This window comes from Chiloscyllium plagiosum, chromosome 34, assembly GCF_004010195.1.
Source record: "Chiloscyllium plagiosum isolate BGI_BamShark_2017 chromosome 34, ASM401019v2, whole genome shotgun sequence".
Lineage (NCBI taxonomy): Eukaryota > Metazoa > Chordata > Chondrichthyes > Orectolobiformes > Hemiscylliidae > Chiloscyllium > Chiloscyllium plagiosum.
This window is the reverse complement of record NC_057743.1, coordinates 37,709,431-37,735,188: the sequence shown is the minus strand read 5'-3', so window position 1 is coordinate 37,735,188 and position 25,758 is coordinate 37,709,431. Positions and strand designations below refer to the sequence as shown.

The window sequence follows — 25,758 nt, the reverse complement described above, 5'->3', positions numbered from 1 at the left end:
TCACCCTCACCTTAACCTCCTTCCACCTATCGCATTCCCAATGCCCCTCCCCTAAGTCCCTCCTCCCTGCCTTTTATCTTAGCCTGCTTGGCACACCCTCCTCATTCCTGAAGAAGGGCTTATGCCCGAAACGTCGATTCTCCTGCTCCTTGGATGCTGCCTGACCTGCTGCACTTTTCGAACAACATATTTTTCAGCTCTGATTTCCAGCATCTGCAGTCCTCACTTTCTCTTAACTTGTTTACAGGCAAGTCTTAAAAGGTTACTGACGTTCCAGAAGGGTAATCGGAGACTTATCTTCAAAGTCCTCTAAGCAGAATTCACATAACCATTTCAGTCTCATTCAATATTTCTGTTTTAGAATCAGCTCTCTCCCTCAAGCTCTTTAAAGCATTAAGAATGTGATAAGTTGTTGCCATATTTAATTACAGAAACAATTAGTTTAAATAATGAATCCAATTAAACAGGAAGAGTTATTAAGTACAGGTAGGGCTGGGCAATTGATGGTGACCTCACTACGGCAGGGAAGATATTGAAGAGGACTTTGAGGAACGATTAAAGAAGTGGACTAATTCACAGAATGATGCAGGAGTTTGGTAAGCACTGAAGAGCTGTTGGTCAGCCCTGCACTCATTTCAGAGGTACAGGAACGGGAGAAAACGATGGAGCAGTTCCAGCTCACTATGAAAATGTCGATCGAATTTTTATCAGACTGCAGCCCTCCCCTCATCTCAATACATTTCTGTCTCAGCATCTGATTTGATTTTTCTCTAAATGACAATTAGAGCATAACACACAGGAGCAAAGTGGGTCATTCAGCTCAGTGATGCTGCCCTGCCATTCAATGTGATCACAGCTGATCCGATAACCCTCACCTCCGCTCTCCTGTCTCTTCCTCATAACCCTTCCTGGTTAAAACTCTGTCTCTCTCAGCCTTCAATACCCTTAATGTGGCAGCCTCGGGGTTGTGGTGCTATGCTCCAACGGAGGAGGTAAACATTAGTATATCAGGATTTTAGTCTCTTATTTTCTTCATGCTCAGTTTGAATTTTGCCTTCCTTGACTATAAAATAAAGCATTTTCCTTCATATAGATCATAAAATGTAAGAGCAGAATTCAGTCTATTGAATCTGTTTCACCATTCGATCATGACTGATATGTTTCTCAACTGGATGTAGGTTTGCTCGCTGAGCTGGGAGGTTCATTTCCAGAAGTTTCATCACCCTATTAGGTAACATCTTCAGTGGGTCTCAGGCGAAACAGTGTACATGATTCCTGCTTTCTCTTTATATGCTTGGGTTTCTTTGGGTTGGTGATGTCATTTCCTGTGGTGATGTATCTCCTGTCTTTTTTTCAGGGGGTAGCAGATGGGGTCTAACTCGATGTGTTTGTTGATAGAGTTCCGGTTGGAATGCCATGCTCCTAGGAATTCTCGTGCGTGTCTCTGTTTGGCTTGTCCAAAGATAGATGTGTTGTCCCAGTCGAAGTGGTGTCCTTCCTTATCTGTATGTAAGGATACTAGTGAGAGAGGGTCATGTCGTTTTGTGGCTAATTGGTGTTTGCTCAGTGAGCAAACCTACATCCAGAACCTCAACCTGAGCTACAAATCTTCTCAAAACTCGTTATGCTTCTCAACCCATCTCCTGCATTCTCCCTGTGACCCTTAGTACCCTTACAAATTTGGAACCTACCTACCTCTGTCTTAAAGACAATGATTTGGCCTCCCCAGCCCTCTGAAGCAATGAGTTCCACAGACACCCCCCTCCTCTGGCTGAAGAAATTCCTCCTCATCTCATCCTTCACTCTGAGGCTTTGCCCTCAGGTCCTAGTCTCTCCTACTGGTGGAAACATCTTCACCATGTCCGCTCTTTCCAGGCCTCTCAGTATTCTGTAAGTTTCAATTAAACTCCATCAAGTACAGACCCAGCAACAAATGTGCCAAAGAACGATAAAATCAGTGAATTTACATCAAAGTGCTGTCTCTCAGCGAGAGTGGCAGTCAGCTGTTGTGCACCAATAACTCATCAAAACAACAGAACCAGGTCATGCTTGGTGATGCTGTTTGAGAAAAAAATGTCAGTCAGGCCCCTGTCAAGCTTTCATACAAAACTAAAATACGGCAGCTACCAGAAAATTGAAATGATAACAGAAATTTCTGAAAGTTCTCAGCAGGTCTGGCAGCAATTGTGAAAAGAGAATCAGAGTTCATGGTTCACAGAGAGGGCCTTTTGTCTGATTAAAAACTAATTTTAAAAAGTTCTGAACAAACTGAAACATTAACTTTACTCTGAGGCTGAGCGTTCGGGTCCTAGTGTCTCCTACTTGTAGAAACATCTTCTCCACACCCAGGCCTCTCAGTATTTTGTAAATTTCAATCATTTTCACTCCCCACCCCGACCTCCCTTTATTTTTCTAACTTTTTTCCTTTAAGGATTTGTATTTAATGATCATGCCCAGATACTTTTGTATCTAAGTTGGTGCTGTAAGTTGCGACTTGTATACTTTTCACTGAACTCATTTGAGTACGTGACAATAAATCTGATTCTAATTATTGGTGATTGAGCAAAGTTTTGGTTTAATGTGATCTTTCAGTATTGGGGGAGAATTTGATAAATGTTTAAAGGGAACATATTAAAGAGGACTTTGAGGAACGACTTGAGGAGTGGGACTTATTCACAGAATTATGCAGGAGACTATTCAGTCCATCATGCCTGCACCAATTCTGTTACTTAGCCCCAATCTCTTGCCTCTTCCTCCATACCTCTGCACATTTCTATCCAGTTAAGTAGCTGTATTGTACAGTCTGCATGAGCACGATGGGTTGAATGGCCTCCTTCTGAGTTGGGGGGGGGGGGTGGTGTCAGTTAGCTCAGTTGGCTGGATGGCTGCTTTGTAATGCTGACAAACTTGGACCATATTCAGCAACCTTCTAATATTATTAGAGGACCTACGGCCCCTTATACAGCCTGTCTGGTCCTCTTTAATAATATGGGGCAACACCCTTTCCAATCTCAGCACCAGGATCTTGAAATCTGAATTTAATAGAGAGATGGGCCTATATGAGGCACAATCCTCAGGAACCTTCCCCTTCTTAAGCATTAATGAAATATTAGCTTCTCTCAAAGATGATGGTATGCATTCATGCATATGGGAGTGATTGTACATCTCCAACATCGGCCCTGACAGAATCCCTATAAACTCCTTATAAAACTCACCCGGAAGACCATCAGGGCCAGGCGCTTTGCCACTCTGAGGTTGCCTAGTTGCCTCCTGTATTTCCTGAACTGTCAAGGGGGCATTAAGGAGAGAGGCCTGTTACAAGGTTACCCCTGGGAGGTCCAGGTTCTTAAAAATGGTCTCTATTTTTGCACTCCTGTCTTCGCAACCTTCAGACCGATACAATTCAGAATAAAAGCTCCGAAAAGCCTCATTAATCTTTGTGGCATTGTATGTAAGGACCCCGGCGCTGTCTCTGATTGCAGTAATGGATTGGGGAGCATGCTTTTTCCTAGTCAGGTACGCTAAATACTTCCCTGGCCTATCCCATATTCGAACAGCCTCTGTCTAGCAAAAGCAAGTTCTTTCTTTGCGTTTTGTGCCAGTATTGAATTCAAGGCAGCCTGAAGGGCTGTGATCCGCTGTAGCTTAGTCACCAAACGCCACGCAAAATGTGCTGCCTCGTCGGCTTTCAACCACGTCTCAAGTAGACGCTGCTGTTCCTCCTGTCATTTCCGGCTAGCTGAATAGGAAATAGCTAATCCCCTAGCAAAGGCCTTAGCAGTTTCCCATACCATGGACGGGCTACTAGCCGTGCCCGAGTTGATAGTCAAGAATTCCTGAAACTCCTTCAAAACGTATTCCACAAATTTGGAATCCTTAAGGAAAAAGGGTTCCAAACGCCAGTGCCGCAAACCTAGTCCTTCACTCTTGGCCTTAACCTCCAAATATACTGCCGCATGATCAGAGACAGCTATATTCCCAATTATACAAACCATAATCGAATCCAGAAGGGCTGAGGGAGCCAGAAAGAGGTCAATCCTCATGTGACATTTATGTGGGTTTGAAAAAAAGATGAAGTCCCTGCCGGTAGAGTGAAGACATCTCCAAATATCCACCAGCCCCAACTCCTTGCATAAGTCAACCACCAGCTTGCCCTGTGAAGAAATAGTTGGGGGCCCACAAGGCATCCTGTCCACTGTCGGATCCAAAAGACAATTAAACCCCCCCCCCCCCTATAATAATAATGTGCCGTGTTCCAAAAGCACTCAACTTAGAGAAAGCACTAATCAAAAATTTGAGGGGATGCGCCGGAGGACAGTAAACATTTAAAATGCCATAGTCCTCCCCATGTATCGGGCCTTTAAGTATCACAAACCGTCCCTGCTCATCTTTCACCTGCTCTAATAATGTGAACGGAAGATTTTTCTGGATAAGTACTGCCACTCCCCTACTTTTAGTAGTAAAGGATGAAAAGAATACCCGGTCATAACCCCCCTGTTGTAATTTCAGGTGTTCCCCATCATCAAGATGGGTTTCCTGCAACAAAGCGATGCCAACCCTTTCCCTCTTAAGGCTAGAAAGCACCTTTTTCCTTTTAATAGGCGAATGACTTCCCTTAATGTTCCAGGTGCATCATTTCATAAGACACTTAGCCATATCCACTTTCAGACACCCTTGAACCCCTCGGAGGGAGAACCCTGCTTACAAAGTGCCGAGCATAAGTAAATAAAGACTCATAGATTCAAAAAACTACATATACAAAAACTACTCTATCATAACTATCAACAACTATTACTACCAAAAAACTACAAAGAAAACCAACTATAGAGCCTTGAATGGAAGACTCTTTCCCCTACCCAAAGGGGGCACTCACCCTACCCATCCCCTCCTTCACAGCTCCTTCAAATCTGAACTCTGCCCCAGCCTAAGGCCAGAAGAAAAAACAAGGAGATGATCCTTAAATCAAAAGACAAAGTCAGGATGAGCACTCCACCCATTCCTGGCTTCATGACACCCCGACTTGTGACTAAAAGAAAAGCAGAACAACAACAAAAAAGGGAGAGAGACAACAAAGAACATCCACAAAATTTCCCATCAGAACATCCAGTTATTAAAAAAAGGAACAACTTATTACAAAGTCTTTTCCCCTCTTTCCAAAAAGGAAATATTAGGGAGAAGGAAAGGAATAAAAAAAAGGGAAAACATGGGGAGAAATAGAAAATAGAACAAACATTAACCATATTCTTCAGGCCAATCCATCTATTTTAAAGCGTCCACAAAGTTTTTAGCCTTAGTCAAATGTATAAACTGAGTCCTCGTGGCTGAAACGAAGTACTGCGGGGTATCTCATGGATAACTGGATGCCCAGGTTCCTCAGCCTCTTTGTAACTTGGTCGAAGGACTTCCTCTTTCAGATTACAGCTGCTGAAAAATCCTGGAAAAACATGCATTTTGACGCCTTGTACAGCAGCGCCGGTGGATCTTTTCCCAGGGATCTGGGAGCTTCTATGACTTTTTGCTTGTCCTTATATGAGTGGAAGTGCACGAGGAACAGGCGTGGGTGCTGCACCAGCCCTGACCTGTGCACTGTAACCCGATACGCCCTTTCAATCTGAAGCCTGCTGGACTCGATGTGAAGGCCCATAAACTTCAGCAGCCAGCTTTCAAAGAAGCTGACCAGCTGCTCACCTTCAGGGAGCCCGACAATTCAGAGATTTATCCTCTGACCTCGATTTTCGAGGTCATCGATATGGTTTCGCAAGGCCCGCACCTCTCGCTCCAGCACCTGGATCCGACTGGATGAGGACTCCATTGCAGCTTCCAAGGCCTTAGTTCAACCCTCCACTTCCTCCAGCCTCTCCCTGAGGCCCTGGATCTCCTGCTCACGCTTCTGCATGATGTGATAGGTTGGACCTGGGCACGAATCTCCCCATGGATTTCCTCAATCGCAGCCGCAACTTTAAAGGTAAGTCTCTCCATCGCCGCAGCCAATTCCTTGGAGTCTGTCAGGTCCCCGGGGGGTTCAGGAGAGGCTGCTGCTGCTGCAGTCTCTGGTGTGGTAGGTGCTGCAGGGGAGTGTCCTCCCGGCTGCTGTTTGTTTGCTCCTTTTCCCTTTGGCATCCGTCCCACTCCCAAATATTAACAAATATGTGTTCTGTAAGGTTTTAAACTAATATTTCCACCACATAAGTTGGCCAGGGATAGCAAAAAACACCGGTATGGCTGTTAGGCAGAGCTGTCCACAGCAGTCCTACAGAATCGCCGCCACCTTGCCGAGTCAGTTTTGTGCTTTTTTAAAAAATTCAGACACATTCAAAATCACACAAGTTGAAAGTTTAGCCCATCCACCTTCTCAACCCTGACACGGTATATTCAATATGTTTTAAGGGGACTCCTCTGGCCCATCTCCTATGTGTGGGTTGCTTAGCAATTAGCAGTTAGGCTCCAGGGCCTATGCTCCATTCATATTAAAAGTTTTAAGTAATTGAATAAAGATTCGTGCACTTTGTATCTTTCACTGTGTCTCACACGTATACACACACACCATGGGTGCTGGGGAAAAAATAAGCACTACCGCACTTAGGTGGTAGTGTGGGGGTTAAATTTTTTTTAAAAAAGATAAAAAATACAAAAAATAAAAAAACATAAAAGTTTTAAGTGCTCTATCCTGGGGAGGCTTTTCCCTGATGTTCAATTGGACTGTCCAGCACTGAGGACTCCAGCTCAGAGATCCAGGCATGGCTACCTTAGGCAAGGTCCATTACTAAACACTTGAACAGTTACACTGGAGATGTGCAAGGCTCCATGACACATCCCCATTTTCAACAGGGTCTAAACTCTATCAGTCAGGCTCTGAATAACAAACTTTAGAGAGTGTGACATATGCCTCAGGAGCCTCCTCAGATAAATCCTCAGTCTCTAAGACAGGGAGATGGGGGCGGGAGGTTGTGATCTCCATCACCAGCTCCCAGTTGGAGGTTGATGTTTGGCCTCTAGATATAGGCGTGACCATTAACAAAACTGAAAGTGCTCAAAATGAGCACAGTCTGGGTTGGTAATTGGTTTATACAGAGAGTCATTGTAAAAGGTAATGCCTCTAACATCGACAGTGTGTGATTCGTGGTTGCTTACAAAGGATGACTACTGAGACTTCATAAATATCAATGAATTGAAAGAAGAGACAGGTTGGATATCCAAGTTTGCAGATGGTTCTAGTTAGGAGGTCTAAAACAGCATAACACACCAACAAGGCAGTATTCCAAAACAATATAATTTAATATATTAAAATGTTCTCCCCTACAGTAGCCTTGAGACACATAATATGTAGCTAATTCCATTGACAATAATACAGCATTAATTTTTAGGTTTTGCCATGAGACAATGGTATAAACAAACTCCTTATCACCCATCATATCAGACACCCGCACCCCCCTCCATTCTTGGAGCCTGATACAGCACTGAGGTCATTTACTCTATTAAAAATAACCCTTATCCCAAAACATGCAATAAAAATAATACATGATCAATCTGATCCAGTCTGACCCTGTGACAAATTTCTATTTGATAATTTTCCATAACGTTCTAGTGGTGCTAAAGTGACATTAGAGTTTTTGTCTTCACTACATGGATCGTACAAATTGTGCTGTTGAATATATTCAATGACGGAATCAGGTATCACATATTTAACACTCTGTCCCCTTCGCAAAGCTCGTCGAACCTTTGTGGCTGAGATATCATTGGCTATCCACTCTGTCACAAGGTGAATATTTTCCTTGAACTTCCACATGATATCAGACTCGTAGACCAATTTCTCCACGTTGCTTCCGAGACGGCTGATGCACACAATGCCAAATTTCCCGACAATCTCTTCAATGTCTTCCTGCTTCCACAGGTTGGGAACGGCAAAAGACTCCACAACATCAGCTCCGCAGAGGAGCATTAAACCAGGAACCTCTGGAGAGGAGAGGAAACAAAATCCCTTTACATGCAGCAGGTCATTAGGTTATTGACTTTAAAGTAGATCGATGGAGGTCTTGAGAATGATGAACAAAACACTGAAAACAATTTTAGCAGTCGCCTGAGGCTGTTATCACTATTCTAAGAAACAATTCTTGCGTACAAACATAGGGGCAAAAGCAGGTCACTCAGCCCCTCAATACATCATTCAAATTCTTTGTGGAGGCTCTGATTTACTCCCACATTCCCATCCACCTTTCCAGCCCCTTGTTAATCAGGAATCTATCATCCTGCCTTCAAGATATTCCAAAAATCTGTGTTTCCACCACCTCAAAAGAAAGAGAGTTCCTAAGATTCTCAACCTTCTGAGATAGAAGATTCTCATCTGTCTAAACTGGGTGACATTTTACTTGGAAACACTGAGCCTTTGTACAGTCATAGAAATCTGCAGACAGAGGCCCTTCAGTCTAGTCTGTGCCAGTCAAAACCATGCAACCATTCTATTCCCATTTTCCGGCACTTGGCCCATAGCCTTGTATACCTTGGCATTGTTAATGCATGTTCAACTACTCCTTCAATATGATGATGGCTTCTGCCTCTACCATCCTGACAGGCAGTGAGTTCCAGACTCCCACCACCGTCTACGAGAGAAAAAAAACAATTCCTCACATCCCCTCACCTTAAGCACTCCTCGTTTTAGAAAAGAACATTGGAAAAGAATGGATTTTTTTAATGACAATCAACATTGGTCGCAAGGCCAGCGTTAGATTAATTTTTAATTTCATAGAATCCCTACAGTGTGGAAGCAGCCCATTTGGCCCAATGAGTCCACACTGACTCTCCGAAAAGCATCTCACCCAGATTCACCACTTTACCTTATCCCTGCAACCTCGCATTTCCCATGGCTAATCCACCTAGCCTGCACATCCCTGGATGTTATGGGACAATTAGGCACAGCCAATCCAACCTAACCTGTGCACCTTTGGACTGTGGGAAGAAACTGGAGCACCCAGAGGAAACCCACGCAGACATGGGGAGAATGTGCAAACTTCACACAGGCAGTCACCCGAGGCTGGAATCAAACCTGGGGCTTAGAGGGAGCAGTGCTAACCACAAAGCCATTGTTGGTGAAATAAAATTTCAGATTTTATTCAATTCAGATTTGACCATCTTCCATGGGTGACATGTCCTGGGTTTCTGGGTTACCACTCCAATGACAGCAAACCAGAAAAAACCAGTCTGAGAGATCCTTGAATGGGCTCGGAATGTTTCTGATTACTTTTTTTGCTACTCACGGATGGCAAACAACTTCCTCCTGGAGCCTGCAGCTCCCGGAATGGCTGGGAGATAAAACATAGCAGCAAAACCAACACCCAACCAGGGGTTCAAAACTGTCCCCTCCCCACCAGCACCACTGCCTTCTATTGGTGATCTCGCTTATAGTCCCCGCTGATTGAAGTAGATTGGGGAATAATTCCGAACTTAGCTATGTGCCATTTCAGAGCATTTGTCACTAAATGAGATGGGACTCTAAACATTTTGGTTTTTTTCCTAAATAAAAAACATTAATTTACTTTGTAGAAGCTTAAAGGTGTAGTGGGAGGGAGTGGCCGAGTGGTATTATCGCTGGACTGTTAATCCAGAGATCTTGCTAATACTCTGGGACCCAGGTTCAAACCCCACCACGGCAGATGAGGGAATTTGAATACAATAAACATTGGGAATGATGACCATGAATCAACTGAAAGGAAAAACCCATCTGATTCACTAAATATCCTTTCGTTCTGCCCTTACCTCATAAGGTATGAGGGCAGAATCTGGCCCATTGAGCCTGCTCCAATATTCGGCCATGGCTGATATGCTCCTCACCCCCACAACCCTTTTCCCCATAACCCTTTACAAATTAAAGATCTGTCTAACTCCTTCTTAAATTTACTGACTATCCCAGTATCCACCGCAATTCGGGGTAGCGAATTCCATGGATTCACAACCCTTTGGGAGAAGTAGTTTCTCCTCAATTCTGTTTTGAAATTGCTGCCTCTTATCCTAAGAATATGACCTCTCGTCCTAGAATGTCCCACAAGAGGAAGCATCCATTCCACGTCTATTTTATCCACACCTTTTATCTTCTTGAATATCTCAATTTGATCTCCCCTCGTTCTTCTAAATTCCCGAGAGTATAGGCCTACCTTCTTTTAGGGAAGGAAGCTGCCATCCTTACCTAGTCTGGCCTACGTGTGACTCCAGACCCACAGCAATGTCTCTTAACTGCCCTCTGAGCAATAATTGCTGACCTAGCCAGTGACGCCCTCATCCTGTGAATGAATTTTTAAAAACGTAACCGTAAGTTTTGTTACATCTGCTCTGTAAACACCTTTTGTTTCCAAGGTACTGTCATCTTTCTCGTTGAGCTTCCTTTTCTTGCCCTTCCTGCGTTGGGCTGCGATTTTCTTCTCGTGGTTACTGAAGCTGTCCAAATGCTCAGAATGGTATCTGTGTAAAAATACCAAAGGCAGTGTTGGGAAGGAAAAAAAAACTTCAAGCATACTTCTCAAAATGGCTGTTCTTCTTCTCTTGGCACAACAACAGTTGAGTTTTTAGCGATATTTTGCGAAGTTCCTCTGCGCTGGAACCATTGGGTTTGTTGTTTCCAGGATTATGACAGGGTTAACTTCAGTAACGAAGTGATTAAGAATCTTCTGTGCTTTGTTTGGATTTGCAGTTGCACTGTAGAACCCACAGGGGGCTCTTGGAGGGTCTTTGTAACAGCTTATCATAAAGCGATGTGAGAGCAGAGTCCTTTGTGCACATTTAAGGCTGAGATAGGTTCTCAATCAGTTGGGGAAACAAGGATTACGGGGAAAAGGCAGGAAAGTGGATGTGAGGAATGTCACATTAGCCATGATTCTACTGAATGGTGGAACAGGCTCAAGGGGCCGAACGGCCTTCTCCTGTTCCCATTTCTTATTTTCCTATGGGAAAGGGGAGCAGAACAAGTCAATCCCCATCACCCATGTCCCAGAAACAGATAGGCTGGCTATCCCCAGCAGTTTTGATGCCAGAGTTGGGGATGGATATAAGCCCATGGAAGAACGCAATGAACAAGGAAGGCATAGGGAAGGCAAACATCATTGGAGTCTGGTCATTACAAACACTCAGTTTCATTAGGAAGACAAATTCAAGCAATCTCCTCCACTTTGGTCATTGGCACCTGATATAGGTCATCACTGAGCCAGAGTCTGAAAGGGGTTTCTCATGTACCCTGTGCATTCACAGAACCATCTATCACCCAATACAGGATGTTCTGCCCATCAACCTGGGCCGCAAATGGACCAGAAAATACCTCCTGACATCAGGAGAAATTCAAGCCCACATTTAATGCCCACTGCAGACAGACTCAACAGGCCACTGGATAATTATATGGATAGAAATAATGTGTAAGGACGCTGGGGGAAGGCCAGGAGATTGACACTAGGCGATAATGCTGATGGGATGAATTGCCTCTATAACGATTCTGTGAAATAACTCAGCAACAGCTAATGGCCACCAGTGAGATACCAACAAGTACTTCAATTCTGTCCTCACTGTCAGAAATGTATAGCCCCGTGAGAGAATCCCAATTAGAGTCAGAGTCATAAAGCATGGAAGCAGACCCTTTGGCACAATTCATCTATACCAACCAGGTTTCCTGAACTAATCTAGTCCCATTTGCCTGCATTTGGCCCACATCCATTTAAACCTTTCCTTTTCATGTACCCGTCCAAATTTTTAAAAAATATTCTAACAGTACGTGCATCTACCATTTCCTCTGGCAGCTTGTTTCATACACGCACCACCCTCTGTGTAAAAATGTTGCCCCTAGATCCCTTTTAAATCTTTCCCCTCTCACCTTAAACCTATGCCCTCTAACTTTGGACTCTCCCACCACCGAGAAAAGACATTGGCCCTATTTATGCCCCACACGGTTTTATAAACCTCTATAAAGGTCTCCCCCTCAGCCTCATACCCCTAAGGAAAAAAGTCCCAACCTATCTAGCCTCCCCTTATGACTCAAACCCTCCAGTCCCAGTAACATCTGTGTCAATCTTTTTTGCACCCTTTCCAGTTTATTAACATCCTTCCTATAGCAGAGCGACCAGAACTGTATGCAGTACTTCAAATGTGGCCTCACCAATATCCTGTACAGCTGCAACATAACATCCCAACTCCTTACTCAATGCACTGACCAATAAAGGTGCTAAATGCCTTCTTCACTATCTAGTCCAATGCGACTCCGCCTTCAAGGAACTTTGTACTCGCACCCCTTGGTCTCTCATTTTGCTGCTGGATGCAGTAAGGTAACTGGCTAAGAGGACAGTGACACATTAACCTTATAGAGAAGGGTTTTGATAAGAGGATTGAACCGAGTTTTCCAGAGCCTCACTCACCTGAGAACTTTAGCAGTCTCCAACCACTCTTCTTGCTGACTTTCCCAAGAGCTCTCTGTCACCCAATCACTGCTCTCTGTGGCCTTTCTCACCATGGCTAGTCGATGTTTCACTTCAATTAGACCCTTCTTCTTGTATGCATCACCCACTGGCGATATAATACCCTTTATAACCTTGTACTTCCCTGAAAAAGATAAGTGTTAGATAAAGCTTTGACTGTACCTTCCAAACCCAGCAACTGTGGAAGGATAAGGGCAGCAGATACACTACCGCCTACAAGCTCCCCTCCAGGCCACTCATTATCCAGATCTAGACATATCGTCATTCCTTCACTGTAGCTGGGTCAAAACCCATAACGCCCTCCCTCATAACTACCGTTAGTGTACCAATACCACATGGACTGTAAGAAGGTGGCTCACAGGAAGGAATAATAAATGTCCTTGTCTTACCACAGATACTAGGAGACGGTGAGGTCTGCAGACGCTGGAGGTCAGAGCTGAGAGTGTGTTGCTGGAAAAGCACAGCAGGTCAGGCAGCATCCGAGGAGCAGTAAAACATTGATTTTCCTGCTCCTCGGATGCTGCCTGATCTGCTGTGCTTTTCCAGCAACACACACTTACCATTGATACCCACATCCCATCAAATAAAGTATGAATACGTTTTGTTCACTATCCAGGGTAAAGCAGCCCATCTAACACCCTCAACAGTCACTCTCTGTGTTGCCAATGCACAGTTACAGCAGTGTGTACCATCCACAAGATGCACTGCAGCAACTCACCAAGGCTCCTCAGACAGCACCTTCCAAACCTGCAACCCCTACCATCTGGAAGAACAAAGAGCAGCAGATGCATGGGAACATCAGCCCCTGCAAGTTCCCCTCTAAGCCACTCACCATCCTGACCTGGACACTATCCTATCATTCCTTCAGTGTCACTGGGTCAGAAACGTGGAACTCGCTCCCTAACAGCATTGCCCTACACCCCAAAGACTGTATTGGTTCAAGAAGGCAGCTCACTACCACCTTCTCAAGGGCCAACCAGGGATGGGTAACAAATGCTGGCCCAGCCAGCAACACCAACACCCCATGAATGAATTATGAAGCATGACAGTCCGCTACTGACCCTGTGTGTAAAGTGGGTAACAAAGGTACAGCCACTGATTAGGAATGGACACAACTGAGGAAGATGCAGATGCTATAAACATAAAATAAGGCAGGAGTCACTCATCAGGCCTCTGGAAAAGAAAGAGAATTAACATTGAAGGTCAAAGAGTAGAGCCCAGAGGAGTGTTCTCAAAGACAGAAATATAGGGGTTCATTGTTTCTTGAAATTTGTATCACAGCTGCTGTTAGTGGCTTGGTGGCTCAGTGGTTAGCTCTGCTGCCTCACAGCCCCAGGGACCCGGGTTCGATTCCAGCCTCAGGCGACTGTCTGTGTGGAGTTTTCCCTGTGTCTGTGTGTGTTTCCTCCCACAATCCAAAGATGCGCAGGTTAGGTGAATTGGCCATGCAGGTTTGGTACACTAGTCAGGGGTAAACTTAGGGGAATGGGTCTGGGTGCGTTACTTGTAGGTATGGACTGGTTGGGTCAAATGGCCTGTTTCCACACTGTAGGATTCCATGAGTCTAGGTAGTCTGGATGGTGAAAAAAAAGTGTTTAGTATGCTTGCTTTCATTGCTCAGACCATCAAATGTAGGGAGTTGGGACATCATGTTGAGGTTGTACAGAACGTTGGTAAGGCCACTTTTTGGAGTACTGTGTCCAGTTCTGGTTGCCCTGCTATTGGAAGGACATTATTAAATTGGAAAGGGAGCAGAAAAGATTTACCAGGATCTTACCAGCACTGGAGGATTTGATTATAAGGAAAGGCTGTAACTTTTTGCACTGGAGTGTAAGAGGCTGAGGGGTGACCTTATACAGGTTTATAAAGTCATGATGGGTATGGATAAGGTGAATAGCAAATGTCTTTTCTCGAGGATGGGGGAATTCAAAACCAGGAGGCATAGGAGTTAAAAAAGCCCAAAAGAGATTTGCAAAGGCTTTATTATAAATCTAGCCCAAACATCAGTTTCCACCATTCCCTGTCCAGAAGCACTGGGGAAGAAGTCAGTTCTTTTTTTTTACAAAGGAATAAACACAGTGCTAAATACTGTAGTCTAAGTACCCAATCGCCTAAATACAACCAGTGCCCACAAGGGCAGTGTGCCAAGAACAAAAATAAATCAACAAAGGGAGGAGACTAATCAAAGTGGAGTTGGTGGAGGGAAAAACCAATGCACCCCAGCCCCTCCCACCAGATCACCCAAATAAACAAGTTACTTGCACTACAGTACTCCAACAATAATAAAAAAAGGTGGGGAAAAACAGGGCAAGGAGCTAAACTTGGATGGTGTTGCTCCGGGAGATAATGCCCTCCAGCTTCACCCCCGTGGGAGAACACAGCTTTTTTCAAAAATGTTTAGAGGTGACTGCTTCAAAACAACAAAACAGAATGAGTAGAAAGTGCCTGGTGACATCTGACCCCGAAAATTCAGCTATGCCTTTCTGCAATAACTACCTGTTTCATCCGGAAACTTTAGATATTTTTAATCACTCTTTTCCGAGATGTTATTACACACCTCTGCAGCAGGTGGGACTTGAACCCGGGTCTCTGGGCTCACCACCACTGTGCCACACAGGCCCTCGAGGACATAGCTTTTTTATTTTAAAATAAACCACCAAAATCAGCCATGTTATTAAAGAGCCGAAAGTGAGGTCTGCGGATGCTGGAGATTAGAGTCAAGAGTGTGGTGCTGGAAAAGCACAGCAGGTCAGGCAGCATCCGAGGGCAGGAAAATCTTACTAATGTTACTAATGAAACAATTTTTACCCCAAGGAGAGACAAAGTGACAATTAGAAAGAGAGGGAGGGGATGAAATTAGACTTGGAGATATGTAAAGAAGCAATCTCTTTTTCTTAGACACAGAAAATTTTTGATTTACAAAATTATACCATTACCTCATGTGGGATTGGTTCCAGTAGTTGTGACTTGCTCGCTTTTGATAATATAAATAGTTGCAGTATCCAATGTGCATTAACTTCCTTAATCAGCTTGGAAGCTGTCCCTTTAAAAGGAAGGGTCCCCTTGTTGATCAGTGGTAATATCGCTACCTTTGAGGTAGGGGGTCCTGGCTTGGAGCCCCACCAGCCCAAAGCTGTGTAACAGGCTGATCAGAAAATATCTCCCTTTAAAAAGGATTAAGAGCTCTTGTGGCACAGTGGTAGTGACTCTACCTCGGAGCCAGGAGATCCAGGTTCAGGTCCCACCTGCTCCCGAGGTGTGTAGTAACATGGCTGATTAAAAAATATCTCCCCTTAAAGGATCCTGCATTTCTATCACTGATAGAGGAAGGGTTTGTGGAAGGAAGAGAGATGGTATGGGAATGTAAAACCTTTTAAAATGTCAAGGTAAAATTTTGGAATAACAAAAAGATAAGAACCAGCACAATCTCTGACCACACCTGACGGGAACACAGATTGATTCCAACAAACAAATTTGAAGGATGCACAAGACTGAAAAACATAAAGAAAGAGGCTTCAAACCTGTTTGGTGGAGGTAATCACGGGCTAATTCAAACATCCTGAGATGCATGTTTGTGATGGGATTAAATGACCCACATGCCAGCAGCACCACCTCTGTCCAACTGCTAGATCTCTCCATCGTGGTCTCACTGTAAAACACAGAGCAGAGAGTTACCCTTAACCTCTGCTTAACTCTGTTAACTTGACGGAGTCCACTTGACCCAAGCTGCCACTCTTACAGTGGAAGGTCAGGAAGGTCAAACCAACCTAGCTGTTCAACCAAGGAAGGCATGTCCATCTAGTCCTGTCCAGCCTCTTGACCACCACCTTCAGACAGACTGGGATATCACAAATGGATTGGAATATTGGTAACACAGAACACCCTCGTGAGTACAATAACAACTGAGCAGTTTTAAAATCAGGAGCAAAATACAATGAATGTTGGTTGTTTAAAATAAACCTGGAAAATGAAACGAGTAGGCCACAGGGACAAGAGTAGGCCATGCTGCTACTCCACCACTCTAGATCATGGTGGATGACCTATCTCAACGCCATGTTCCCGCTCACTTCCCCATATCCCTGAATGTCATCAGTAACTGGAAATCTATCAGTCTCTATCTTGAACTTACTCAATGGCTGAACTTCCAAAGGGGTCTGGGGAAAAGAATCCCAAAAGGTTCATCACCCTCCGATTGAAGATGTTCCTCATTGTCTCAGTTCTAAATGATCTTATGCTGCAACTTGTATTCCCTAGGTCGAGACCCCACAAAGAGAGGACACATCCTTCCTGCTTCAACCCTCTCCAAACCTTTAAACATAAAAGGTAAAGGTACATTGGTCTTACTGGACCACAGGACTGCTCTCCCATTAGAGAGACAGATGACTAGTGGTGGGTTTAACCACACCTTAGTTGAGGGGAGAGGGTGAGAAGGAGAAATCTTCATGGTAGCCCTTTAAGAATATTTTACCCATGTATTAGATCACCGCTCATTCTTCTAGACTCCAGAAAATACAGGTCCAAGCTCCTCCAACTCTCCTCAGAGGGCAGTCCCACCATCTCATGAATGAGTCTCTGGTCAGTATGTCCTTCCTGTGGAACTGCACCGACCACGCCAGGTGCAGCCTCACTGCGTTCTATACAATGGAAACAAGGCTTCATTGCTCCTGTACTCAGAAGATCAGGTACGATTTGTGGAAAGGGTCACAACTGCTACCATTTCAGATTGCTGACCTTTCATCAGCACTCAGTTCTTAAATCTAAACTCCTCAGTTTTAAATAGTGTTAAGCAATCTTTAGATTTGAACAACCAGCAAGTATTACGCATTGTTTTGGGGCAGCTCAGTGCAGCCAGTTTGATCAATTGGGTCCTTTTCATAAGAACTATGAGCAGTAGTAGGCCTTTCAGCCCTTCAAACCTGCCCTACCATTTACTATCATCATGGCTGATCTCAAATCGACCTCAATTCCACTTTCCTGCCTGCTCTCCATAATCCTTCAACCCATTACTAATTTCAAATCTGTCTGTCTATCTCCTCCTCAAGTTTATTCAATGTCCTGGTGTCCACTGCACTCTGGGGGAAGTGATCTCTACAGGTTCAAGACCCTTGGAGATAAGTCATTTCTTCCACCATCCATGGGCACTGCCCGTTTCCACCAAATGTCCACATCGTGGGCACATCCAGTCAGCAGACTCTGACCAGACACAGCCACCATCAAGCCAAGCACTCAGCCCGTTGCTGACGATACAGTCATTTGCTGCAGCGATCCTGCCCAGCTGTGACCATGTGTTCCAATCATCTGTCTATCTCCATCCTCGCCCACTCACTGCAATTTGTCTGCAAACGCTCTGTGATGCTCACCTGTTTCTACTGTCCTCCAGCTCTGATCAAGTGTTTAAAGTGTTCTTTTGCAATTTTTTGCTCTTGCAATTTAAAGCTCCTCTCCATTCGTCTTACAGTCTATATTTGGAATTTTAAGCAGACATCAGAGCACATATCTTTCAAAGGCCTCTGTGTTCTTCTGGAGATCTCACTGTTCACATTTCTGATATGAACAAGGACAGGGACAGAATGTAACATCTTCATTGCTGCAGGCTTGAGTTTTCTGGTTGAAACCGCAGCTCTTTAGCTTCACAGGATTTCTGGCTCTCTCAATCCTTCTTCTAACTTCTGCACCACATCATATAATGTGTGAGAAATCGAACATTTCCACAGTGTGTGTGGTTAGGATCTGGAATGCATTCTACTCCGTGGAAATGTGATGCAGGCAGGTTCCATTGAGGCATTCAAGAGTGTATTGGATGGTTATTTGGATAGGAATGTGTTCAAGGATATGAGGAAAGGCAGGAAATGAGCACTATATGATGGTGTTTGTTTAACAACAGGTGCAGGTACAAAGGGGTAAATGGCTCCTTCTTTATTTTTTTCTCTTTTTTTACTTACTTTTTTCCTAACAGTGCACAGGGCCTCAGTTTGACATCCTCCAAAAGTGTAGCACTTTCTTAGTAAATGAGATGGAATTAGCAAACCTGGCTATTGGGCAACAATTCATTTTTTACGTTTGTACTGACTGTTATGCCTGAAGCAGAGCGTTCGATGCAGCAATGCTTTTGTGATTCCTTATAATTGCAATTTGGTCAGAAGAATAGAGACATGGACTATTTTCTCATTGGGGAGAAAATTCAGAAATCTTAAGTGCAAAAAAGACTTGGGAGTTCCAGTTCAGGATTCTTTCAAGGTAAACTTGCAGGTTGAGTCAATAGCTAGGAAGGCAAATACAATGATGGCATATATTTTGAAAGGACTTGAATATAAAAGCAGGGATGTACTTCTGAGGCTCTCTTAGGCTCTGGTCAGACTATATTTGGAGTATTGTGCGCAATTTTGGGCCCCATATCTCAGGAAGGATGTACTAACCCCAGAGTGTCTTCAGAGGAGGTTCACAAGAATGGTCCCAGGAATGAAAAGCTTAACATATGAAGAATGTTTGAAGACTCTGGGTTGATACTCAATGGAGTTTAAAAGAATGAGGGGGGCATCTAACGGAAACATACAGAATGGCCTGGATATAGTGGATGTTGGGAAGATGTTTCCATTGGTAGGAGAGACTAGGACCCGAGGGCACAGGCTGAGAGTAAAGGGAAGACCTTTTAGAACGGAGATAAGGAGAAACCTTTTCAGCCAGAGAGTGGTGAATCTAGGGAATTCATTGCCACAGAAGGCTGTGGAGGTCAGGTTATTGAGTATATTTAAGACTGAGATAGATAGGTTCTTGAGTATCAAAGGGATCAAGGGTTATGGGGAGATAGTGGGAGAATGGGGTTGAGAAACTTATCAGCCATGATTGAATGGAGGAGCAGACTCGATAGGCACGATGGGTAAAAACAAGGACTGCAGATGCTGGAAACCAGAGTCTAGATTAGAGTGGTGCTGGAAAAGTACAGCAGGTCAGGCAGCATCCGAGGAGCAGGAAAATGTTTCTGGCAAAAGCGCTCCATCAGGAATAGACCTAATTTCTGCTCCTTTGTCTTAAGGTCTTAAATGTAAGAAACTGGATGTCGATAACATGGCATTGAAGAATCCAACATATATTTGTTACAACCAACTATTATCTACAAACATTACATTTGAAAGCACATAAATGCCTGGGCAAACATTAAGTTACTAGGATCGAAGTGAGCCCTCTTGGGGAAGCCCAGTTTGGAGCATCTACAGGCTTATGGCTCACAAAGGGACTATAATGTTCAACATTCTAACTTCACTTCTCTATTTTTCTACTTTTATGCTAAGAAGACTACACTGCTGAACTTTTAACTTATTTATCTATTTCTGTAACTAAGATTTTGTACCTAAGATGACGCTGTGTATGGCAAAATTGCACTCTTTTCTCTGTACAGAGAAACCTTGATTATCCGAATATCGATTATCCAAATTTCGGATTATCCAAACAAGATCTCACGGTCCCATAAAAACATTACATCAAAGAGGTAAGTGAATTCGGGTTACCTGTACTGAAGAACATGTGGAAACAAAGAAACACAGGCACCTCAAGCATCAATGATTGGATATTGTTTTTACATAAGGGTTAGTTACACAGCCCTTTACAAAAGTGAGTGCTTTATTCACGACACTTTACCAGGCTGTTCATCAAAAATAGTGGTAAAGGAAGTAAACGCATGTGCAAGGCAGTACTTCTATCACGACACTGGGTTCAGCAGAAACTGACAAATGCTCTTGTGATTGTAGAAGCTGTTTGACCTTGTTTAATGCTGGGATTTCACATATTTATGCAGTGGTAAAGGTTTAGTCCTTCTCAGTTTAACCTGTAATTTGCAGAATGCAAAGATTAGTTTGTTTAAATAGCAGACATCAAAATTATAGATTTAAATAAACTTTCCGGTACAGCACAGCGATAGATCAGAATGGCTTCCCTTGCTTAAGGTCAAATCGATTATCCAAATAATCAGTTATCCAAATGAAATACTGTCTGCCTGTCTCATTCAGATAATTGAGATTCCTCTGTACTCATGTACTCCAAACTCGAGTACATATGACAATTAAAACCTAAATCCAAAGTCTACAACACAGCAGCAAGCTTCCAATAGCATGTCATGCTACAAGTGTTAATCTGAGATCCTAATACCCACAGGTCACATGTTATGTTACACTCAAAAATATGCCTCTTAAACATACACTGACAATAAAGGCAGTCTTAGGGAGCATCACTACAAAACAGACCATGTCTACCTCCAATGGAAGTGATCAAGCTTCTAATTTGTCATTTTGCTATATTGGCTGGTTGTGAATCTTCCCCAGTGAAGAATATCATCAGAAACAACCACAAAACTCCACTGAAACTTTGCTTCATTTAAAATATTTTGAAGTTGTTTTCACGTGTCATCATAATCCCAATTGATGCTAAGATCATCAAATCAGATTCCAGAGAGGAACCTGCCCTGACATAGTTTGAGGATTTTTTTTTTGCTTTTAATGAAGTGATTCCTCACTGCAACATGAATATGCAATCCTGCAGATTTTGCTTAAACAATAAAATGGAAATAAAATTATCCAAACTATTATAATAAACATTCAAAGATATTAAACACACAGAAGTCTAATCCAATTAATTCTAAAAACACACGAGCTTTTACATTGCACCCAAAACACACCCATGGTACAGTTCCTACAATACCACTTTATAATATTTGCACCAGAGTCTGAATCTAACTCCTCAGTATAGTTGAGTAATTTGTGACTTCAGCTTTTTAAATTGGAACTGCAGATAGAGTCATAGAGTCACAGAGATGTACAACACGGAAACAAACCCTTCAGTCCAACCCGTCCATGCCGACCAGATATCCCAATCCAATCTAGTCCCACCTGCCAGCACCCAGCCCATATCCCTCCAAACCTTCCTATTCATATACCCGTCCAAATGCTTTTTAAAATGTTGCAATTGTACCAGCCTCCACCACTTCCTCTGGCAGCTCATTCCATACACGTACCACCCTCCGTGTGAAAAGGTTGCCTCTTAGGTCTCTTTTATATCTTTCCCCTCTCACCCTAAACCCATGCCCTCTAGTTCTGGTTATCATATAGCTGCTTAAATGTACACTGCTTTAAGTAACCTCTTCAGGGTTTTATCACAACACTTCTGGTCTGGGACTAGCACAAATTTGATACTCTGAGGTAATCTGTACATTATACACTTTTTATTTCTGATAAGGGGAGGCAATGGCGTGGTGGTATTATCACTGGGGTGTTAATCCAGAGACCCTGGTAATATTCAGGGACTTGGAATCAAATTCCACCACAGCAAATAGTAGAATTTGAATTGTGACCATGAATCCATTATTGACTATCAGGAAAAACCCATCTGGTTCTCCAGTAGAGAAGGAAGGGAACCGCTGTCCTTACCTGGTCTGGTCTACATGTGACTCCAGATCATAGCAATGTAGTTGACTCTTACCCTCTGGGCAATTAGGAAGGGGTAATAAATGCTGGGCTAGGCAGCAACACTCTCATCCTATGAATGAAAGGGCCCACAGATGATTAGAATTTAATTTCTCAGGGTTGAAGAGGGCACTCCTGGCACAGTGGTAGTGTCCCTATCTCTGGGCCAGTAGACCTGGGTTCAACTTTCAGCTTCTCCAGAGGTGTGTCATAACAGGTTGATTAGAAAATATTGCCCAGACTAGTTTAGTTGGGATTATGCTTGGCATGGAGTGGCTGGTTTCCATTCTGTACTAAGACTCTATGAATGATGCATTACAGCAGGTGACCATTCTGCCCATCTGAACTGTGCAAGCTCTATGAAAACGCAGTCCAAATTTCCTTTGTTCTTCCTCACCACATTGTAATGTTGCAAGATATATATTTGAGTTGCTTTGTCTCTTTGTGTGACAGATTCGCTGTGAAAGCACGTTTCTCTACCTCTCAGTCCTCCTTTTGGAAGTGACCCCAACATCCTCACAGTCAGCAGCAATAAAGCCCAGGAGGTGTCTGTAAGAGAGACACTGCGCTGTAGCCCCGAGACTCGGGAGGGTCCCTTTAACAGGAGAGTCACTGCTGAATGCGAGTGGTTTTTCTAAAAAATACAATGAACACACAAGTTTGCATTTGCAACCTTACCGGCATCAAACCAACGAGCAGAACCGGGCCTCTTGCGGGTCTGTTTCGGTTTTGGTTCACTTCCTGCCACTGCATTTCCTGGTCATTTCACCAAGAGGCAAGATTTCAAACAGGGATTTCCGAGCTCCAAAAGGCGGCGCACCACCTCCCCTAGAACACTTTGCAAAAACTTAATCATCATTCACCTACTGAGTATCTTTGCTTTTTTATTTCCAAAACCACACGATCCGACAGTGAGCAATGTAACAAATTGCAACAATGACTAAAGCTCATCTCTCCAGGAGCAGGGGAGCCAACTGACCCTGACTGCTGTAATGATTATACACAACACCAGATTATAGTCCAACAGGTTTATTTGGAAGGACAAACTAGTGTTTCCAAATAAACCTGTTGGACTATAACCTGGTGTTGTGTGATTTTTAACTTTGCACATCCCAGTCGAACAACAACTCCTCCACATCATTACAATATGATTAGGATTATTCCCCCTGCCCCATGTACATTTATCATAAAATTTATAAAGAAATGTTACAAAACATTTCAATTTAAAAATCACAGTAAAATTCAATGTGTCTCCACACATGATCCACTTATTAGCATTGTAATGTTTCCATTGTAATACTCTTAGGTTTTCAAATTGGTGAAGTCACCATAGTCATAGAGCTTTATGGCATGGAAACAGACCCTTTAATCCAACTCGATAATGCCAACCAGATACCCTAAATTAATTTAGTCACATATGACACAAATCCCTCTAAACCTGTCCTATTCAGTTAAAAATCACACAGCACCAGGTTATAGTGCAACAGGTTTATTTGAAAGCACTAGCTTTCAGAATGCTGCTCCTTCATCAAGTAGTTCTGGAGTACAAGATCATAAGACACTAAATTTATAGCAAAAGTTTACACTGTGATGTAACTGAAATTATATATTGAAAAAGACCTGGATTGTTTGTTAAGTCTCATCTTTTAGAGTGAACATATTGGTTTCAGTTCTTTCGTATGTAAATTGCAGAACTTTTTAAAGTTACATTCTCAAGTGAAATTTAACAATTGGTGTCATGTTGGCCCAGATAATGCATTTAAGGTGTGAGGTGCCCTGTGTGAGACTGTCTGTGCCACAACGGTCAGACTGATTCTAATCTAAAAAATAGATTTACAGCTTCTTACATGAATTCATGCAGTTTTTGAGCAAAATAAAATATAATTCTGCAAGTACAAATTCACCCCACAAACGTATATGTGTGCATGTCCGTTGTTGTAGCCTCTGCTTGGTCTCGCCAATGTCATGCCTCAGGGCATCCTTGCCTGCAGCATATGAGATGGACAACGTTGGCTGAGTCACATGACTACCTGCCATGTACACGGTGGGAGGTGTCCCCACGTGTAATGGTGGACAATGCACAATAATCAACAGACAGGAGTGTTCCCTCCTAGTCGGAGAATATTTCAGTGGTCCGGGACATTCGACCTCGGACCTGCGGGTGACCGTCATCCTTTGGGACTTTGGGACAGGCAACAATGCAAAGTGGCCAAGCAGAGGCTGATAGCCAAGTTCGGTACCCATGGGGATGGCCTCAACGTGGACCCTGAATTCATGTCACACTCCAGACCCCACTGGACTACACACACACATAAGCTCTCTCCCATACGCTCACACATACAGTCCCACACACACATGCACCCTCTCACAGACTCATACCCCTTTACATTCACAGTCACACACACACTCACACACGTCATGTAAGTGAACCAAATGTTTTTTTTCCTGACAATCAATAATTATTTCAGTGGACCCTGAATTCATGTCACACTCCAGACCCCACTGGACTACACACACACACACACACTCCTACAGAACTCATACACACTCTTCCAGACCCAAAACACTCATGCAGAACTTCTCTCATACACAAGCTCTCTCCCATACGCTCACACATACAGTCCCACACACACACATGCACCCTCTCACAGACTCATACCCCTTTACATTCACAGTCTCTCACACACGTCATGTAAGTGAACCAAATGTTTTTTTTCCTGACAATCAATAATTATTTCATGGTCATCATTAGATCCTTAATTCCAGATCTTCATTGATTTCAAATTCCACAATTTGACATGTTGGATTCAAACCTAGTTCCCAGAACATTCCCTTCATTAATAGTCTAGTAATAATACCACTGGGACATCAGTTCCCCTGAGAGAGGGGGGGTGGTGAGGGGGGGGGGTGGCAGTGGAAGAGTCTCCCATTTTCAATTTGAATGAGTAATATGACTAGGGAAGGGGTTACATGACACAGTTTCTCATTTGCACTTAAAGGAAACTACCTGCTTTCTGAAGGATTCTCCACTTAGATACAGTTGTTGTCCATCAAGGTTCAAACTCTTCAGCGCTCGCTGAAATTCGCTGGCTCTGCTGCTATCTGTGGCTCTCGCCCTGAGTTCAGGAGCCTCACCTGGGCATGGGGATGCATGCAAAAGGTCTGAGACAACCACCTCTGAAAGTCTCAAATGATCCTGTTACATACCCTAATAGCTGATAACTATCACATTAATGCACTCAATCATTTAATAATACCAAGCTATAAACAGCAATTGAGAATGATGTCAGGCTTCATTATTGCTAAGAAAGGGAACGTTTTCTTTCCAGTTAACCTATATTAATTTTACTTGTTCCCTTTGATTTGATTTGTAATTGTCACAGGTACTAAGATAGGAGAAAGTGAGGACTGCAGATGCTGGAGATGAAAGTCGAAGAGTGTGGTGCTGGAAGAGCACAGTCAGTCAGACAGCATCAGCTCCTCGAATGCTGCCTGACCTTTTGTGCTTTTCCAGCACTACACTCTTTGACAGGTACCAAGATACAGTAACAAGTACTGTTTTGTGTGCTATCCAGACAAATCTTAAGTACTAGAATGTAGAATACTGTGTTACAGCTACAGAAAAGGTGCACAAAAAGGTCAACTCTAATATATGAAGGATCCGTTCATATGTCTGATAACAGCAGGGAAGAAGCTGTTCTCGAATCTATTGGTCCATGTTTCAAACTTTTTTACCTTCTGTTGGATGGAAGAGGGTGGGGGAGAGTATAACCAGGGTGGGTAGGGTCTGGGATGATGTTGGCTGCTTTCCCAAGGCAGCAGGAAGTGTAGACAGAGTCAATGGAGGGAAGGCTGGTTTCCGT

General features: G+C 43.4%; 1 protein-coding gene across 1 annotated transcript in view; it reads right to left on the bottom strand.

Annotated features, from left to right (window-relative positions):
• The window catches only part of LOC122540118 (nicotinamide/nicotinic acid mononucleotide adenylyltransferase 1-like), a 47,783-nt gene extending 25,042 nt beyond the window's left edge, over positions 1–22,741 (bottom strand). The window contains exons 1-5 of the mRNA XM_043675426.1: positions 22,574–22,741; positions 15,965–16,092; positions 12,384–12,567; positions 10,331–10,449; positions 7,526–7,953 (exon numbers count right to left, since the gene is read on the bottom strand). Coding sequence (XP_043531361.1) covers positions 7,526–7,953; positions 10,331–10,449; positions 12,384–12,567; positions 15,965–16,082 — 849 coding nt within the window. The 5' untranslated portion in view covers positions 16,083–16,092; positions 22,574–22,741. The remainder of the gene's footprint in view (positions 1–7,525; positions 7,954–10,330; positions 10,450–12,383; positions 12,568–15,964; positions 16,093–22,573) is intronic.
• Between the last annotated feature and the right edge of the window lie 3,017 nt (positions 22,742–25,758).